This window comes from Lissotriton helveticus, chromosome 10 (genome assembly GCF_964261635.1).
Source record: "Lissotriton helveticus chromosome 10, aLisHel1.1, whole genome shotgun sequence".
NCBI classification, from domain to species: domain Eukaryota; kingdom Metazoa; phylum Chordata; class Amphibia; order Caudata; family Salamandridae; genus Lissotriton; species Lissotriton helveticus.
The window spans coordinates 1,035,335,903-1,035,348,601 of record NC_136071.1 but is presented as its reverse complement, the minus strand read 5'-3'; the positions used below and the strand labels follow the sequence as shown (position 1 = coordinate 1,035,348,601).

The 12,699-nt window shown below is 45.0% G+C and overlaps 1 protein-coding gene across 1 annotated transcript in view; it reads left to right on the top strand.

The window, feature by feature from the left end:
- The window catches only part of CASD1 (CAS1 domain sialic acid O acetyltransferase 1), a 256,795-nt gene that overhangs the window by 160,244 nt on the left and 83,852 nt on the right, over window positions 1-12,699 (top strand). Inside the window, exon 14 of the mRNA XM_078663740.1 lies at window positions 6,494-6,595. Coding sequence (XP_078519866.1) covers window positions 6,494-6,595 — 102 coding nt within the window. The remainder of the gene's footprint in view (window positions 1-6,493; window positions 6,596-12,699) is intronic.

Sequence of the window (12,699 nt, the reverse complement as noted above, 5' to 3'; positions counted from 1 at the left end):
AACAAGCCACTGTGGGCCAGGCTGTACTAAAAACACTGTTTCCAACAACTGCAACAGATACTGGTGGTCGGCGCTAGGTGTGGGTACTGCCATACAATCTATGTATAGTGTGTAATCTGCAGCTCATATGCCTCGAACGGAAAATGCTACTTACCAGTATGAATCTGTTCTTGACATGTAGAGCTGAGAGTTACAAACGCCCACCCGCCTCCCCGACTACCTTTATCTGTTCCAGTATTATCTTAATTTGACACAAATCACATGGACATCACTACCTCTTGTACAGCTCCATCACTTCCCTAATGGTGAAAAACAATCTGGGGATGGAGCCGATGCCCATGCGCAGTATCATCCAAAGGAGGAGTCACCTATCCCGTGACTTCCAAAGACTTTTCTACTACAAAACAAACTGCAAACATCCGGGCCCAACACTAGGTGGCCATCTATGCATAGTGTGTAACTCTGCAGCTCTACATGCCAATAACAGATGCATACTGGTAAGTAGCATTTTCCTTATCTAAATGGAGATATGCTAACATTTGGCATGGTCCCTCCAGGACTGACTTTGGAGAACTCTGCTGTATAGCATAGTGGAAACACAATGTGAATGAGACTTAAACAGACTATTGAATGAAGCAAGCGGAGTGGAGACCTCTCTATGTATTTATGAATGTATTGTTATGGATGTTGGGGAAAAAACCAATGGTACTGGTTAATACCATATCTTAAAATATGTTGTTCTGTGAAGGGCTTTAACACATAGCTTTGCCACATCACAATTCTGTGCTTTGTAGGCATTTTTGGGGAATAGGAAATAAAAGAGAAAATGGTTTGGGTCAGAGAGGTGAAGTTGCAAGACAATATTGGAAGGGATGAAGTTAGGCAAAAAAAGGGCAGAAGCAGAAATAGGAAAGATAATCAAGGAAAGGAAGCAATACAAGGGGGAAGGAGACCAAAGTGGCATAGAAATGATAATGGAAAGATCACGAGTGGAGGATGTGACGGGTATGAATGAGAAGCAAGGAAGGGAAGGAAGGAGAGGGTGAAAGGAAAAGGAGGTTAGTAGGCGACAGGATGAGAATGGACAGAGGAATGAATTAAGATGGAAAAAAAGAGGTTCAATAGAAGATGAGTAGAAAGAATATTGAAAGTATAAATAAGAGTTGATGCTGGAAATGCGACAAAGGATTTGAGTGAAAAGAGGAGAGGAAGGCAAGAGAGGAAATGGTGAGTTAGAGGAAGTTTGAGAAAGACAGAGAAGCAAGCACAAGACACTCGGGAGACTCCCATTGTTGTAAGGGCGAAACATTACAACTTGGGTCTCTGCCTCCCCCCAATTCCAAGTGTTAACCGGTGTGGCAAAGCACTCGGTAAAACCAAATGCACACAGAAACAAGCTTGAAATAGTAGAACAATATGTGAGATTGGGTCTAGGAATTCTGGGTCCACAAAGGCATTCCCCTTTATGGTTCTGGTAACTCAGAAAGGAGTGTAACAATAGGTAGGGGAAGAGAAGGATCAAGTTATGATCCAATAGGGCTAAGATTACCATTCAAGGAGAGGAGAATGGAAGGTCCAGCCACAGTCAGAGCCCCAAAACGGTGAACAACAAATCGACTGAGCTGTTTCTAAAGAGGCCCCTCTTTGAGGTGAGCCTGTTGGGCATTGCACCGCCTGCCCAACGTGGAGCATTGCCGATGATGAAGCATGACACTCGCAAGGGTGTGTGAGGCCATTATATCCAACTAATTGGATACCCAAGGGTGGTCCTCCACTGAGCACTATCCTTCCTACCTTAGTGACCGTTTCCTTCTCCTCTTCTTTAGGAACAGCTCAGTCCATTTGTTGTTCACCAACTCAGAAAGGAGACCTAGACCAGAGTGACAATACCGACTGGTTTCCCCACATTCAATTACTGACTGACAAACAATAGAGGCCCAAGTGAAGCATCTGAAAGAGAGTGTGAAAAAGGAAGCCAGAGTGGTGACGGTGGTTAGATGTGTTCCAACTTTATAATTCTATTTAGTGTGCCTGCTAAATGAAAATAAGATGTTCTATCTGGAGATAAATTAAAATAGCTTGTTATACATTTGTAGCATGGACATTGTTTCTAAGCTGGTAACCTCCTAATTCAAGTAAAAGCCTATATTGTATCATTTCCGGGGACATCATCACTATGCTAATTACTGTTTTGAAACTCGAAACCATAATAAGACACCCCATTACTCCAATGTTTGCAAACGATAATAACATGGAAGCCACCGAAAGCAAACCGCTAACTTCAGCCCTGATTAGTCTATGGCCCCTACCTTGCTCTTCCACGTTTCAAGTCCCACCACTGGATGCCTGCACATAAAACAGCATGTTTCTTAATTCCTCTTCCGCCCATTTAACGTTTTCTTTTTTTGTCTGTCTCTGGTATGCTTCTTCCCTACTCTCTTCTTTACTGGCTTTCTCTCCCATTGTATGTTGTCTGTCTGCCTCGCATGGTGGCCCTCAGAAGAAATAACTAACATGGGGAAAAATCTGTCGCTAAAATCCTGTTTGGTTTGATTCATTAATTGCAAACTGCAGTGAAGACCATAATTATGAAAGGAAACACTTTTTTGTTTCTGTAGATATTTTTCATGCGAGGGACCTGTCTTTTTGCTAAGTACATGTAATGTCAAAAAAAGTAATTATTCTGCTTCAACTATCTAATGTAATTCACTGGCTCAAGTATTAACATTTCACAGAAGCAATCGAAGTGTAAGAACGTTATTTTTACAAAGTTTAACTCACAAGGAAGTTGCGTATGTCTGTTTCCCAGTCAATCATTTTAATAAAAAATTTAAAGATGATTTTTTAAAGACTTTTTTAACAAACTATGTCCCTCCTTCGGTTGCTTTGTGGCTATACTTTCATCGTTGGGGTTTATGTACTCTTGTGTATTGTCTTTTTTTTGGGTTAGACTTCAGTTTTCTTTGGTGTTGTGTTTCACTTATTCACACCTTTTTTTGATATTCACTTTTTCTAGGGTGCTACACTTCTAATCAGCACTCTTTTTAAGAAAGCACATTTTCCACCATCACATAATTGCCACCTTAAGGCGATTATGCGTGATTTTTGGAATAAGTATCCTTTGGTGACCTCAGAATCTCCTAAATTGTCAATTTCATCGTTCCTCAGTCAGACCCTTAAATGCTGATCATTGTAGAAAAGGGCAGCTTTTGACTTACATTTATCAAACAAAGTGAAGGCTCAGAAGAGTGGCCTTCTTGTTAAATAGCATTATATTGTTGGAGTGGGAGAGGGGACAGATACATAGTGAATATTAGCCCTCAAAAAAGAGTTTGCAGAGAGCCTATTCCATAGTTGTGGCAACAATTTACAGCATGGTCATCCCCCTGAGAAACTGTTTTGGAGGGTGTAACCGGAATATCAGGCTACACAAGCAAAACTAGGGAAGTCTTTTAAATAAGGGTAGTCGATGTACGTCAAATGTTTAAAGAAGCTGATCTGATTTTGTCTTCATGGTGAATTTGCCTAACCATCTCTTTTTCTCACAAACCATTTCTTCCTCACCACCTCCCCCTTTCTGTTTCTCTTCATTAGTTTATCTTTTTTGCTCTGTTCTTGCCACTTTATCTTGCTCACTCAACTACATCACCACAGACTCCTTTAAGTTTGTGCTCTACCGTTTTTTCTTTCATATTATTTCATTATTGGATTTTACCTGCTCTCATCTTTCCCTTTTTCTTACACAATCTTGTATTCCCTTTCATCCTCCTTACATTTTCCTCTCCTTTTTTCTTGCCCTTTTATAATTTTCTTCTCCATTTCTGATTCCTCCCTTTATTATTCGAATTTCAGTCTTTAACTGTTATCCTTACTTCTGTAAGCCCAAGATGAAGTCCTTTTTAGGTCGAGGCTAGGCAGCGCATGCGGCATGCTGTATTGGCGTATGGAATAGAGGCCCTGCCCACTTTCCGCCCATATTTGTCATTGGCTTGTCTCATTGCCCTTCGTAAATGCTGGCTCCTTATTCGTTAATAGGCTTGTTAGTTCCTCCTTAGTACCGCCTTGTCTTCATTTGTAACCTCCCATGAGGACTGGCCCTTTTACTTTGGTTGTTACACGGTACGTCTTTTTTAGTCTGTAAGCATTATTTTCATTAATGAATTTCTCCTACTGCAGGCACGACATATTTTCCTGCACGATTCAGCGTGCACATGCGTGCGTTCACTTTCAGAGCAACCCGGGACAATGGTGGTTGCTTCTTTGAATAGGCCTCGTATTTACAAGAGCTTGTGCTATTGGCATTGTGAATGACAATGACTTTTATTTATATGCTAATTAGCAAAACAAATAAAAGGCATTGTCATTTACAATGCCAATAGCTTAAACTCTTGCAAATGTGAGACCTATTAAATTACAAATGCTTGTTTCCATTTACTCTTTCCATTTTCTATTATCTGCTTTATTTTCTCCCTGCTTACTCATTTTCTCATGTTTTCTTCTTCCATCTCGTCCCATGTCCTACTCTTTTCTGAAGTTTCCCCTTTCTTGTTCTTCTTTTTTTACTAGTTTTCCCTTCATCTGTCTTTCTTTCTCTTCTTTTTCTTACTGATTTGACAAAAATAACATATACCACCTATTTGAAATGGCGAACGGAAACAAGTGCCTCCTTGCCAACACTGCCCTATAGTTCTACTGAGCAATTTGTGACTTTGGTCAACTCTGTTGACTCTCTTGGGGGCTGTATCAGAGCAGGCTATGGTTGACCGATACCTTAGTCTCAGCCTGTAGTAAGTAGCCTACAACACCCACATCATTGACAGGCAGCTGGCAGCTGAGCTTATGGACATAAACTTCTCCTGCCTGTCCCCTAGTGCACTCCTGTACGCTCTTCTAGCTCTCTTGCTATGCTCTGCAGGATTCACTGAATGCTACTGCGGCACCTGCCACTCTCATCCATGTTCCAAACCTGTCCACGACCTATTGAATGTCTACTACTACATTGTGATTAGCTGCTGCAGTGTGTGCTGGTCCCATGGCAATGCCTCCATTAGCAAGCCCTTCATTCTCATTTCTCATTTATTGATTGTAAAGATTCCATGGAATCTTGAACACAAAATAATGCTATTTGATGATGCAAATCATAGCCTTGAGTATGTCCCCATGATGTGCTTACAATGTGTGCATTTCCACTTCTCCAACTATATGGTTCGCCGGACCGCAGCGCCCCAGCCACGAGGCTGCACATCCAGTGCCAACCCTGATTGACACAATTTCCCTTCCTTCCGTGCGTTCCCCTAGCAGCCTGTAATTTTCAAGAGCATGAACTTTGGTCTGCTGGGGCAAGACTTGCCACAGACCTACAAGCACGTTATTTCCTCTCTCTCAGTGGACCTTCTTGTGGTTTTCAGCTGCTACCATTGGCTACTCTGTGGCTGCCTTTACTGGGGAGATGTGGCGAAAAAAGCTTCAGAAGCAGATCAAAACCGTGTATAGAGACTTGTCAAGAAGACGGCTAAAATTTTGAGTTCTTGAACTGATGGTTACGAATTTGGAAGACTGGTTGATTTTGTAGGTTTAAGGCTTAACACATTTTTATTTTGAATCGGTTGCACTTAATGGAACTCCTAAAGGCAAAGGACCACTCCAGGCCTTTCCAACTTGATTGGTTGGAATCCAATCATATACATTTAAAGTTAGCCTACGTGTTCCCTTATTCATAGATATACCAGGGGCACATCAGTAATAGGAGCACACCCTATTTGGAATTATTTATGCACGAGGGAAAAATTAAACAATTGTGTTAATTTTCAAGTCTTTTACCTAGGACATTGTTTCCCCTTGGGGCATGCTTCTTTTTATGCCCAGTTCAAAATGTAGTTTCTAATATGGAATAAGACAGACACCATTGACTGGATAATTTATTTAATTTCCAAGCTTTTTAGAAGCTGTCCAGAGTATGCTTTTTTGTGTACTTTTTTGTACTCCCCTTCCAAAGATGCACTGCTCGTTTCAGCCGCTTCCCCATCACTAGTACTTGAAAGTTTCTGGAGACAGACCAATAGGTTTGGGGGGAGGGGACACAGTTACCTGTTCCATCTTTACTTTCCTTTCCTTGTATGCCAGGGATTTCGAAGTTCTCTTTTCTTAAGAGTTGCATGGCACAAAACCACATCCTCATTGTTCTCTGTAATTCTCTTAATAATAAAGCAGTCACTGATATGAATTGGTCTATGGCTTATTTTCCTTCCTAATTTGTCACTACATTGTGTTGTGAAGGTTTTTACGGTGGTTATAAACCTTTTCTGTATGTAAAGGAATCCATTAATATTCTTTTTATTGGCCTTTTCTGTTGTGCACGAAACAGTTGTAGAAATATAAAAACGTGTTCATATTTCAGATTTTTAGATACTACCATTAACTTTTCTTAATTGTGGATGTAATTTATTAATTATTGCTTGTTTAATGTGACAATATTTGTTTTGTCTTTTTATAGGGTTTATTTGAGAAAATCTTTTCCCTTTGGCCTGTGTCTACGCTGTTTGAGCTAAACGGAAGCGTCTACGAATGGTGGTTCAGATGGAAGTTAGACCGCTACGTATGTTCCATTCTCACTTTTTTTAATCAATATTACTAATTATATTCGTTTTCTGAAGCACATAATGGTTTTTTCTTGCTTTAAAAGATTTTACTTGTACTGAAACGGTAAAAAGCGTTTACAACACTAGTAATACCACACGGGTAGGTTATACCACGGACGTTACATCATCCGCGTTGTTACCACGCATGACATTACATCGCAAGTCGATTCTACGACTTGCGCTAGATGGCGTGCAACACCAGGGAATGTGTTGGATTTTAAATCCGACACATTCCCTTCTGTTGCTCTAACTGGAGTAGGAATAGTAATTTATACTATTCCTAAGTCCAGCGCGCCATCTAGCGCAAGTCGTAGAAACGACTTGCGATGTAAAGCCATGTGTGGTAACAACGCGGACGACGTAATGTCCGCGTTGTAACCTACTGCGTGGTAATGGAGGGCGTAGTAACGCCATACATTCTACTGAAACACTTTAAGTTGGTTTGCTAATGTGTCTAGAGCCGTCACAGCAAAATAGTTTATTTCTATAACCGTAATATAAATAACATCTATTACTGTCCCTGCTAAACTGTAAAGAGTTTGATTCCCACATTATTAAACAGCTCCTTAATACCTTAATGTTTATTTTCATACCCCGTTCCAAGAAGATGATTCAGAAATATTTTTAAGAAAGCTGTTCATTGTCCTTTAGACATTTATTTTGAGCTTATGCTGTTCAGGATGAATACAACAATTGTGGCAGCATTAAAAGATTTTGGTCATTTTTAGGTTTTGCTTGGCAATGCGTACGAAGTACGCATGCGCTAGCAAATTCTTATGTCTTACAGTGGGGAACAGGGACTCGCCCCCTACTCGCCCCCTGCTCCCATTGGCTAGCTCCATAAATGGAGGCTAGCCATTGGGAGCCGGATCTGTCCGTCAAGGCCGGACCAGATTCGGGGGCGTTCCCGACATTTTTTCCCTCTCCGCCTCTGCGATGTCGTCATCGCGGCGGTGGGCGGAGTTTCGTTTTTTTTAAAATTTGTTTGTTTTTCCCATTACGCGGCCGACCGCCGCTGGAGGAAGTCGAGGTGAGTGCTGCCGTTCCCTCCCCCCTCCCGCTGTCCGTGAGCCCCCACCTCCCGCGTCTCATGTCGTCTGTGCCGTTCCGCCCCCTCCCCGTGTGTCCGTTCCGCCCCACCCTCCCCGTGTGTCCGTTCAGTTGCTCATCTTGCCTTCCCGCCCCCTCCTCCCCGTGTGCCGTTCCCGCCCCCCTCCCCCTGTCCGTGGACATACCACACGACACTAGCGGTAAACATGGTCCGCGTAAGATGAAGCATTGCGTTTTCCCACTGCCCAGAGGACAACAGCGGCCGCCTCCCGCCCATCTGGTACGTTTTTGTTTTACTAGGAGTGACAACAATACACAAACAGATCATGCAGTACGTGGATCAGTTATATGCTCTGCATTGAGAGGGTCACGAGAAGAACGCGTGTTTCATAGCATATACACACTGCGTATTAGTTTATGGTCAGCCATTCGCTGCAGTTTCACATTTACGGGAGGGGGATGCTGCAGCTGTGCCGTTTTCTTGACAACTGCTGAGTAACCTGTTACGCGCCATGATCTTTCTAGCTGGGAGATGGTGCCTTCTATATGCTGCTGAAGTCCACGGCGAGTTACTGTCAGAAGTGGTGGTCCGGTGGGAACCGCCCCCTCCTGCTCCAGCATGCTGTTTCTCCCCTCTCGCTGAAAAACTCGCGTTGTGCACTGCTTTGCACGCAAGTTTCGTGCAGCGCTGCGGGCCGATAAATCGGTCTGCACAAGATCACACGCTTTGTCTTCTGGGGAAGCCGGCATAATTAACCGCAAGCCCGGGATAATTAACCGCAAGCCCACTTCTAAAATTAGCCCGGGCTTTTCAGAGTTGGCATGTGCGCATACTCAGCCCACTCGGCCGCGGGTGCTTTCACTTTCTCTGAGGGGGCGGCATTTCCCGGCAGAGGCGGTGGGAAAAGGAGTCGGATCCCCCGGGCGCGCGGACGGTGCCAGGGCCCGGGATGGACGCGCGCGCGCCGATGGACGACCTGCTGGAGGAGGGCAGTCTGTCGAGGCGGGCAGCCCAGCTCAGGTGGTACTGGGAGCAGCAGGAGGGCTCAGCGCAGAGGCTGCCGCCGGGTAAGCAGGGCGGGGAGGGCGGGGGTTACCATGCACCCACTTTAGCCTCCTCGCGCCCGGGGAGTTCTCCAAGCAATGGAACCATCTTTGCATTCTGGCGCTTGTGGGTTTAGTTTTCTTGAGGGGCGTCACAAGGCAATTAAAAAGCTCTTGGAACGTACCCGATGTGACACCGAACCGGCGGGTGGGGTCGACACTCGTACGGGGAGCAGGGTGTGGGGCCGTCTTTCCTTCCAGTTCTCGATTCTTGTCTTTTTCCATCCACCCTTCCATTTTTCTTTCTCTCCGGTTTCTTTCAGTCCTCTTCCACCCGTGCATCCTTCTTTCCTTCTATTATTCTGTGCCTGTCTTCTCCCCTCCTTCCTTCCATCCATAACTAACCCATCCTTCCTTTTCTCCATCCGCCCGTCTCTCCTCCCTTCTTTCCTTCCCTCCATCATCTGACCTGCTCCCCTTCCTTCTCCATATCCGTCCTTCTCACAGGCATCCATCACTTCTCTACCCAGCCATCCCTAGCTCCATCCACCCACCCCTCTCTGCGCCTATCCCTGCATCCACCCTTCTCTCACCCACCCCTTCAATCTAAACTCTTTCCATTCAGACCCTGTCCGTCGATCCATCCTTCTCTCCAACGACCTACCCCTCTACCTCTTTCTCCTCTCCGTCCATGCTTCCCTCCATCCACCTACCCCTCTACCTCTTATCCTCCTCTCCGTTCATGCTTTTCTCCATCCACCTAACCCCTACCTCTCATCCTCTTCTCCGTCCATGCTTCCTTCCATCCACTTACCCCCTACTTCTCACCCCCCTCTCCTTCCATGCTTCCCTCCATCCACCTACCCCCTACCTCTCCGTCCTCGCTTCCCTCCATCCACCTACCTCTCTACCTCTTATCATCCTCTCCGTCCATGCTTCCCTCCACCACCTACCCACCTACCCTCAATCAATCAATCAATAAATCATGCTTTTGTGTAGCTCGGCTACTCACCCGTGAGGGTTTCAAGGCGCTGACCCATCTACCTCTTATCCTTCTCTCCATCCACCCACACATCTATCGCGCATCCTTCTCTCATCCATCCCTTCAGTCTGTCCTCTTTCCATTCATCCGTCTATCGACCCCCTTTCTCTCCATCCACATGTGTATCTGTCACAACCTTAATGCTCACCTTCCACCCCCTCCCCCCCTCTCCCCTGTGCTCTCTTGTAGCTCTTCCCATAGCCCCATCATGCAGTTCTCTTCCACAGACCTGCCTCTCCGACTGAAGTCAAAGGAGCTGTAAACACCCCTGTAAGTGCCTGACACGACACGGGACATTCTAGTAGCCCCCCTCGCACCCCCCCCCCCCGGCGCGAGATAAAGTCGTGCAATGCAGGGGGCTGCGACACTTACTCCTATTTGATTTGTAGTGCTCAACTTGTTTTTTATTTTCCAGATCCTTAGAATGCCCAGTGTGTACGTACAACGTAGCAGCGCATTCTACGCATGCATTAGGCTCCAGTGACCTGTCAATATCTTTACTCGGCACTAAATGTTCACTTCAGTCCTGGCCGCTGCAGTCCTCCTGATTTTCAATGTAGCCCTTGCAACCTAAAACGTGGCCACCTTCATAGGTCTGGATTGACAGTGTTTTTCTCCTTTAACATTGTGATGAACAGAAAAAGAGCGCTCTGAAGCACTACTTGGAGAGGAAATTTTGCCCAGCTCACGTGTTGATTCTCTGGAGCACAGCTTCTGATTGATTGAACCGAAGTTTTGTGTTTTTGCTAAAAAAAAAAAGAGTGCTTGTATTGCAAGATTTTGCACAAGACAGTGGGGCTGAATAATAGTTACGGTGCCAATTCAATATTCAAGGCATTAGGACTGTTTCATTTATTATTTAAAGTCACTACAAAGGCAATGGGTCTGGCGAATTTTTCGTGAAAAGCATGTTGAATTAAGTAGTCATTTAAGGGGTGGGTGGTTGTTACACTGGCCTGTAGCGAGATACTTTGTTACATGGGATTTCAGATTACCGTGGCAGGCACAGATTTTGGGGAGGGGGGCCGCAATTACTACAGCCACCAGATTTCCCTGCTGCTCACTGCGGCACTCTAGCTCTCGGAGGCACACAAATCTTTGGCAGGGCTCCCGCAGCGCCGCCGTGCCAGGACTTGTGCCCAGGCCAGGAGCGGGCCTGTCTGCGCCTAGAAGAGGCTTGACCGGGCCACCTCTTTCGGTTCTGGTAGAAAAGTGCGGAACTCTCATCCCATCTAAGGTACGTTTAATTCTGTTGCACCACATTGACTTTCATGTTTTCTTCATATATTTAGTAGTGGGGCTCTGGAACGTGTAAGGCCAGTAATTTAACTTGTAGACGACTTCTCTGGCATGTTGGCACACCTCAATGGCAGCTATTTAATTATCAATAATAGGTTGGGCCTTCGCCTTGTGAACCCCTAGGGATTTGTACCCTTGTTTAAGTATACGTGCCACCCTGGGGAAAATAAAACTGAAGTCTGATATGACAGTGGGAGACACTGTTACCACCATAGACTCTTTTCTTAGTAAGAGCAGCTCACGTGTTGCTGCTACAGCGCATGCGAAAAGTTACCTGGCCATCTTTCGGTCACTGATGTCTCTATTATGGTGTTGAACCCATACTAATGAGGAGTGAACGTTCCCAGATAGTGCAAACTTGCAAAAAAATTCAACCTATTGAAGTAATGCTGCCACAAATTATGCCACGTACTTCGCCTTTTCATGCCACATAATTTAGTTAAGCCTGCCACATAACTTGGTCCTAATCGTCACTTAATTCTAGGGGCCCCGCTCATAGCTTTGCTTTCCTCCACTTTTACATTTTTGTCTCTTTATCTCAATCTTTCATGACTGTCTTGATGCTTCAGTCCTGGTCTGAGATAAAAAAATAAAAAAAACGGCAGCCATCAAAAACACAGGCGGTGGTATCCAGCTGCGCCACCGACTGCAATAACCGGGATAAATTGAGCTCTGCTACTAGTTTTGATGACCCAGGTTAGTAAAGTGCTCAGTAATTGTAATGATGGGCCGTTAAGAAAGCAAAAAAAAATGCCCCTCAGGTCTTTCAGTTGTTGGTAAGATTGTCCCAGCATAAGGCGCTGTGAAATTTGCTGTTACTGCACCTATTATCTCCTCAAATAGTTACAGTAATATGTGCTCTGTGGGGCTCGCAGTGTGGGGGGGGGCTCTGTGTGGGTGTGTGGGGGGGCCTCTGTGTGGGTGTGTGGGGGTCCTCTGTGTGGATGTGCTCTGTGTTGGGGGGGCTCTGTGTGGGTGTGTGGGGGGGCTCTGTGTGGTTGTGTGGGGGGGCTCTGTGTGGTTGTGTGTGTGGGGGGCTCTGTGTGGGTGTGTGTGGGGGGGCTCTGTGTGCGTGTGGGGGGGCTCTCTATGGGTGTGTGTGTGGCATTTGCGAGAGATTAAGCTATTGCCATTGAAAATGACAATGCCATTTATTTATCTGTTTTCAAAACCAACACATAAATAAAAAAGTTGTCATTTACAATGCCAATAGCTCTAACTTTTGCAAAGGCAAAACCGTTGCATTGTAAATGCTTGTTAAGCTTTCTGCAGACTAGTTTTGGGAAATAGTTTGCCAGATGTGTGGTGAAATGCTTGTAAACGTAAATAGGTTTTTGCCCACTTTGAGTAAGACCACTGACTGCCTATGGGAAACCTTTTAAAGGCATTCTACCTCCTCTTAAATGACTTTGGAATATATTTTTCAGTGAACTCTGTTCTATAAATGCCACTGTTTTGTCTTTGCCGCTGTACCATTATGTCCAGCACACTCTCAGTCGTTGTTGAGACCAATGTTGCCCCTCTCTGTTGTTTCTGTCACTCTTCAATTTGCAGCTCTGTAACACCACTCCTGCCTTTTAGCAGGATGAAGGCAGAAGAGCAGTTTTCTCTTTTCTACCTCTTCCA